This window comes from Lactuca serriola, chromosome 5, assembly GCF_051521515.1.
Source record: "Lactuca serriola cultivar US96UC23 chromosome 5, Lser_US96UC23_V15, whole genome shotgun sequence".
Lineage (NCBI taxonomy): Eukaryota > Viridiplantae > Streptophyta > Magnoliopsida > Asterales > Asteraceae > Lactuca > Lactuca serriola.
Window position 1 is genome coordinate 79,469,783 of NC_136412.1, and position 7,991 is coordinate 79,477,773.

Consider the following 7,991-nt stretch of genomic DNA (forward strand, 5'->3'; position numbering starts at 1 on the left):
AAGTGTTGTAACTAAGTAGGTGAAAGTGGTCTCTGGCATGGGATCGCTGGCTCTTGTCTCTAAAGGAAAAAGCGTTGTTGAGGAAGAAGAAGAGTCAGACATGTCATAATGTGATCTTACAAGTGAGGAGTATGCTTTAATGATAACAAATCCAAAGAAATTCGCAAGAAGAAAATTTCCCACCAATAAGAACCGAAATTGGCAGGGAAGTTATAGTTTTGAGAAAACAAAAGATGAACCGAAAGTCTCTTCTCAAAAGGTGGAAGAGAAAAAGGAAAACAAGCTTGCAGGAGACTCTGGATACGACTGCAACTATTGTCACGGCAAGAACCACTTTGCCAAAGATTGCATGCTAAGAAACATGGCTGAAAAGAGAGAGGGTGAAGATGATGAAGCGTATTACATGCGTAAATTAGAAGAAGTCAAGAAGAAAAAGGCTTCCAACAGCTCGATGAATGCACTAATTGTACAAGAAAATGCAGGGGAAGATGAGTTCGGTGGAATAGAAGTCTGGTCAACAGACTCTGAAGACGAAGAGGTTAGAAGACCCACTCATGGAAAGGAACTTGTGGCAAAGAATGAAGGTTCAGGTGGAAAATGCTTTATCGTCACTAATGGTCCATCAACCGAAAGTGCAGACACAGAACCGAACCTGACAGAAAACAAGTGTTTTGCAGCCAAGCCGGTAAGTGAGAAGATCAACGACTGCGATCGATTGATCAAAAAGGTACATTCTATCCTTGAATCTCTTAAAATTCCCAAAACTGAATATCTAGAAGAATTAAATGAACTAAACTCTAAATTTTCCAACCTAAGTAGTAGCCTCATGCAAACCCGCTTAGCAAACTCTAACGTAACTGACCAACTTGGTAGGGTGTCTTCAAAAAGTGAGGAGAGGAGGATCTGGATTGAGCAAAAGGAAGCAGAGTTAGTTAGGGCTAAGGATGAGAGTATTTATTTGCAAAGAGACAATTTAAAATTGTTAAAACAAAGAAATGTTTTCTGTTTAATTGCTAAGCGTCTTTATACTAATATTGCTCAATTACATCTAAATTATGAAATTGGAAAGAAAATACATAAAATGATTTTGCCCTTCCTTGAATTTAAGGAAGATGAGGTTATAGCAGAGTGTGAATCAGAAGTATCCTCTGAAGAAACATCCATGTCGTATAGGCTAGGTTTAGATAAGATAGAAACTTTCATCGATTCTAAGGAACATAAAAGTATGTTAAAAGATATCTTAGATGAAAATGACAGGTTAAAGATTAAAACCGAAACTATACGAACATTCGATGAGTCAAATGCCAAAATTGTTAAAGATAATAAAATAAATTTAGATAATTCATCTGAATTTGATGCGGAGAGTGAAATGAGTGAAATCTCAGTAGAGGACGTTGTTGATTGTTCTAAGTTTGTGAAAAATGAAACCCAGAGCGGAAAACCTCTTATTTCAGAAAATTCGGTTGAGTTTGCTCGTCTGTCAAAGGAACAGAAACTGAAACTCAAAGAAAAAGCCTTGGTCTATCAAAAGGTACAAACCGTGCCAAATCAAGTTTATGTTGTGACCGGAGTCACTGAAAGACAAACAACAGAGTTAAAGATAATAGTTGACGAGGATAACGATGAGGGATGTGAAGACTATTTCTGGTCTGCTCCCATTGATAATGCAGATGAAACCGTGGGATTGTCTGAGAAAACCACATGGAGAGTCAAAGGACGATACATACCAGAACCCATCAATAAACCTTCCAGTTTCGATATTCCCAGCACAAGCGGAACTAAAGATGTTCCTGAAGAACCGTTAGTTGAACCTGATGTTCCAATCGAGAGGAAAGAACCGAAAGGTCCACTCAAGAGACAGGAAGCACCAGCAGTTCAAACTAAGGAAAGTACCGAAATCAAAATGGAGGATAAGACAACCACAACTCAGAAGGAGAAACCACAGGCCAGCTTCAATGTTCACAAATCACAGAAGGAGCTAGCTGAACAGAAAAGACTCAGAAATCAAAGATATGCCTCGAATCTGAATGAACGGAAAAGGCATTGGAATTCTCAAAATCCTAACTATGAGCCTTCTAGGAAAGAATCCATGGATAAAGGAAAGGAAAAGTCAAAGGAAAACTTCAGCCTAAATTCCTATTATTCCAAATCCAAAAACCGAAAGTCAAGTCTCGGTTCTCAACCCAAGTTCGGTTCTCAACCCAAGTTCGGTTCTCAACCCAGTTTCGGTCATCAACCCAGTTTCGGTCCTCGACCCAAGTTTGGTCCTAAACCCAAATTCAGCTCTCGATCCAGATTCGTTCCTAAAACCAGTTTCGGTCCCAATTCTAGACATGGATCCTCCAGATCCCAAGATGAAACAAATTCCTTAAAGGACATCAAAGGAAAAGGAAAGCTATTATCAGACTCTGAGAATGAAAATAAAAGATCCTCCCCTAAACCTAGGAATCCAACGAAAAACACTAAACCATCTAAAGAAACACCAAAAGATACATTATGATTTAAAGAAGATAAAACAAAAATCAAGGTGTTTACCATCAAAAGAAAGGATCAAACGACTCTTGTTAAACGAACTTATTTAGTTGATGCTTCTATTGTTATTCCCTTCTCTGTGAAAAACTCACCAGGTCCCAAGAAACTTTGGGTTCCTAAATCTGCTTAAATTTGCAGGTAATCAGTGACGAGCAGTTTGACGACGAATGGTATATAGACAGTGGCTGCTCACGTCACATGACAGGGAGAAAGGAGGAATTAAGGGAATTTCGGTCTCTAAAGGATGGTGGATCGGTGAAGTTTGGAAACAATTCCTATGGAACAATCAAAGGATATGGGATGATAACTAATGGAGACTTCTCCATCAGAAAGGTGGCTTATGTAGAGGGATTGCAGCACAACCTCATCAGTGTATCACAATTAGTTGTGGGCACAGGCTTGAAGGTATCATTTGATGATGAAGGATCTGAGATAATAGAAAAACAAACCAAGAAAGTTCTGCTGAAATCTGCACGAAAAGGAGAAATGTATCCTCTGAATCTTAATCCTATTCGGGGAACACCAGCTATCTGTCTGCTATCAAAGGCAAACACTGTTGGCTTTGGCATCGACGTCTATCTCACCTGAACTTCAAAGATATCAACAAATTAGTGATTGGTGATCACGTTCGAGGTCTTCCTCTTCTCAAGTTTGAAAAAGAGCATTTGTGTGCAGCATGTGAGATGGGTAAGCAGAGCAGAAAAAGCCACCCTACACGCATTAATACTAAGATAGTGGAAGCACTTGAGTTGTTACATATCGACTTGTGTGGACCTTCTGCTATAGAGAGTATCGGTGGAAGTAAGTATATTATGGTTATTATAGATGATTTTTCACGTTTCACGTGGGTTTTCTTTCTTAAACAGAAATCAGATGCAACTCCCAAGCTGAAGATGTTCATCAAGCAAGTGGAAGTTCAATTAAAGAAGACAGTGAGAAACATCAGAAGTGACAATGGGTTGGAATTCAAAAACAAGGATTTCGAAGACTTTCTGGCTGATAAGGGGATAAAACACAACTTTTCGGCCCCTTATACACCACAGCAAAACGGGATTGTTGAAAGACGAAACCGATCATTATGTGAAGCAGCAAGAACCATGCTCAGTTATGCCTCTCTACCTCTATACTTTTGGGCTGATGCCATTGCTGCTGCCTGTTATACTCAGAATCGTCCCTGCTCAACAAGAGATTCTCGATAACTCCTTATGAGATCTTAAACAATCGAAAACCAAACGTCAAGTTTTTCCACATTTTCGGTTCCAGATGCTTTATCTTTAATTCTAAAGAAAACCGAAATAAGTTTGATGTTAAAGCCGATGAAGGGATCTTTCTAGGTTACTCTCTGTCATCAAAAGCATACCGGGTGTTGAAAAAGCGTTCTAAAAGAATAGAAGAAACTTATTATGTCACCATTGATGACAATTACATGAAGAAAGTTCAAAGAATAGAAGACGCTTCAGGAGACATCTTTCTGGAATTTGGACAGGTCTCGGTTCCGATATCCAACCTGTTTGATGAATACATTCGGTTATTTGATGAACCAGAAAAGGCAATACATTCGGAGGCAACAACAATAGACAACAGAGTAGATAATATGAAGAAAGTCATAGACGAAGCTGCCAAATCAATGGAAAACGAAACAACTACTCCTAAACCATCACCCAATACCTTACACACCGATTCAACGTTGCAGGGGGAGAACTCTACCACTTTCAAACCATCTGAAGTTCCTGTTGAGGGGGAGAATCCCAATTCCGCCCCAATATCTACTAGTTCAACTAATACTCAAACAACTGAACCAAAATCAACAGGTGATACTCCAATCGAGGGGGAGATACCCACTGCCGATTCTGCTGAAAACAAAGACTTCACTTCGCCAGTCGAGGGGGAGAAGGAGAAAACAAGTGACAGTTCTACTGACGAAGGTGAAAGGGATCAGTCAGACATTGAAGTTGAAGTTGAAGCAGAACTAAATCCAGAATATGATCCACTCTATCCTCCGCTAACAAAATGGACAAAAGACCATCCCAAAGAGCAAATTATTGGTGAATCCTCCGAAAGTGTTCTTACTAGATCTCAGCTGAAGGCGAAACAAACAACATTATTCTCTAAAGTGGAATTTTGTATGTTTAATTCGTTTATCTCCAAAATAGAGCCGAAAACCGTAAATGCTGCACTTGATCATTATGATTGGGTTCAAGCAATGCAGGATGAGCTCAATGAATTCGAACGAAACAGAGTTTGGAGATTGATTCCTACACCGAAAGATGCCTCTGTTGTCGGCTTGAAATGGGTGTTTAGGAATAAGCTGGACAAAGAAGGGAATGTCATTCGTAACAAGGCTCGGTTGGTTGTAAAAGGCTATTGTCAAGAAGAAGGGATTGATTATGAAGAAACTTTTGCTCCTGTGGCAAGGTTAGAGTCTATTCGAATTTTTCTAGCATATGCCGGTCACAAGAACTTCGAAGTTTTCCAAATGGATGTCAAATGTGCATTCTTGAATGGAGAATTAGAAGAAACTGTCTATGTTGAGTAACCACCTGGTTTTGTGAATGAAAAGTACCCGGATCATTGCTATGTGCTAGATAAAGCTGTCTATGGGCTAAAGCAAGCACCAAGAGCCTGGTATGAAACGCTTACTCGCTTTCTAAAAATGTCAAAGTTTAAACAAGGTTCGGTTGACCCAACCTTCTTTCGAAAGAAGGAAGGCGAACATTTGATGATTGTTCAGATTTATATCGATGATATCATCTTCGGTTCCACGAATCCTAGCTTAACCGCTGAATTCAGAACGTTGATGGAGACTAAATTTGAAATGAGCACAATGGGTCCAATTAACTTTTTCCTCGGTTTGAATATTAGATAGGGACCAGAAGGTATCTTTATATACCAGGAAGCATACACCAAAAATCTGCTGACTAAATTTGGAATGAAGGGAGATTCAAAAGTAAAGGTTCCTATGGCATTCGGCACCAAGCTAACTTCATCCCTGGAGAAACCGGCTGTGGACATAACTCTTTATCGACAAATGATAGGATCCCTTATGTATCTAACAGCTAGTAGACCAGATATGATGTTTTCTGTTTGTTATTGTGCCAGGTTTGAAGCTAATCCAAGAGAACCTCACATGCTTGTTGTGAAGAATATTTTTCGATATCTGAAGAAGACTTCATCTCTCGGTCTCTGGTATCCTGCAAGATCTGGATTCTTCATACAAGCCTTTTCAGATGCTGATCTTGGAGGATGTGGACTGGACAGGAAAAGCACTACCGGAGGATGTCAATTCCTTGACGGAAAACTTGTCAGTTGGCAATCAAAGAAACAAACCTGTGTTTCTTTATCCACAGCAGAAGCAGAATACATTGCTGCCGCATCATGTACCTCTCAGGTTGTTTGGATTCAAAGTCAGTTAAGAGATTATGGGCTGAGTATGAAAAAGATCCCTCTCTATTGTGACTCTGAAAGTGCAATCCGGATTTGTTATAATCTAGTGCAACATTCGAAAACCAAGCACATTGCACTCATGTATCATTTCATCAAGGATCATGTAGAAGACGGGAACGTAGAAGTACATTTTGTTCGTTCTGCTGATCAACTGGCAGACATCTTTACTAAAGCCTTACCAGAAACAACCTTCAATAAAGTATTACAAGGTTTGGGTATGATGGAAGGAGAGTCGGTACCAAATCCTCAAATCTCTCTTTAAAATTAAGACAACCAAAATAGACAGACTGCTCGGTCTATCTCTGCTCTAGATTTTTTTGGGAACCGACATGGACAGACCGCTCTGTCTATTTCGGCTCCATAATTCTCCGGAACAGAAGAAAATTGCGTGATCGATCAATTTTTCTTCTCTCATTAATAAGATATGGTTTCGGTTGTATATTTTGTAAGTCTTTCTGTTTTTATTCCTTTTCAGAAAAATTTAAAAAATCCAAAAATATTTTATCTTTCTGTTTTTATTCCTTTTCAGAAAAATTTCAAAAATCCAAAAATATTTTATCTTTCTGTTTTTATTTCTTTTCAGAAAAATTTCAAAAATCCAAAAATATTTTATCTTTCTGTTTTTATTCCTTTTCAAAAAAATTTCAAAAATTCAAAAATATTTTATCTTTTTTATTTGTTTCAATTGCTTGTTTGTTTTGTTAGGTGTCTGTCATTAATAGGTAAACACAAGTATAATCGTCGATAGCTCTAAAGCAGGTATGTTTCAACTTTCACACAACCTAGTTAAGTGTCCCTAGAAGCATGCTGTTGTATGTTGTCTTAAGTCTCTATGATCTTGAGTAAGCCTTAATGATTCGATCGATACCCATCGTTTCTTCCAAATCAGGCTATTTTACCTCACTCGGTCTAGAGCTACCTTACTCTTCTCATATGAGATAAGAGTTTCTCTGCTCTGTCACGCTTATCTAGCAGAAGGTACATTCGGTTCCTAAACCACCTTCTCATATTCTCCATGTACCTTCGGTTCACTAACGTAACCCTTGAGACTCTCGGTCATTACCACTGAGGTTTATGGTTACACAACATCTGTGTTTATGATCTTGGATACGATTACCACGTTCTAAGTGAAACCCAAAATCCGACACCAAAAACGAATTGACGATGAGTGATATACTCAAGCATTTACTGGTTACCTAAGGAAATCTCTTTTTATTTTGCGTGATCTTTTATGAAATTGTCTACAGACAAGACATTTCTTCCCAAAGAGGTCCAATTAATTTTTTTTTGAGATTTCTGCTTCCTATAAGTCATTAACATAATAATAAATCCCACCTACATGTTCAATAGATCACATCGGTCTCACAGGTACCTCTACCAACACTCAGTTTTATGTTAAAACTCGATGTTCGGTCGGAGGACAGCCACCCAATACCTATGATCAAAAGAAGCCTTTCAATGTTTATTAACAAACATTTGATCGTATTTTTCGAGAAACCACACAAGCACTTCAAGTCTCTCTTGACTTTGAAGGAAGTGATTCTTGCCCGGAATCCTCTGCTTTCTGTCTTCTAAAAAGACATCACTCACGTCCAATACACATTTGCTTTATTTCTTTATCTTTCACACTCTTATGCACGAAAATTAATATTTTCCAACATTCTTGTTGCTGTTTGGTATAAGTTTTGGTTATCGGCTGCGACCAAACAAGGGGATATATGGAATTTCAAACGGTATGAAGATAAGATTTTGGCGCGTACATTTGCTCCATTTCAAAACCCACGCGTGCTGACGTTTTCCTGGGATTACCAAACTTTCAAATCGCACTTTTTAAGGCGACGCTTTAGCAACCTCATCATCACGTTTTTCTCTCTCCAGGCAACGGTATAAATAGGGGAGATCGTTTCATTTGTCATTTACCAATCACGAATTATCTCACTCCTCCACGTTCACACTGTTCATCTTCTTCTTCGTTTATCAATGGCGACTTCATCTTCTGCACATGATCAAACTGC

At 38.7% G+C, this 7,991-nt stretch overlaps 1 protein-coding gene across 1 annotated transcript; it reads left to right on the forward strand.

The window, feature by feature from the left end:
- The first annotated feature begins 3,958 nt into the window (after positions 1-3,958).
- On the forward strand, positions 3,959-6,702 carry LOC145049627 (uncharacterized). The gene is made up of 3 exons (XM_078998011.1): positions 3,959-4,645; positions 4,742-4,858; positions 6,682-6,702. The coding sequence occupies exons 1-3, from the start codon at positions 3,959-3,961 to the stop codon at positions 6,700-6,702; spliced, it is 825 nt and encodes a 274-aa protein (XP_078854137.1).
- The last annotated feature ends 1,289 nt before the right edge of the window (positions 6,703-7,991 follow it).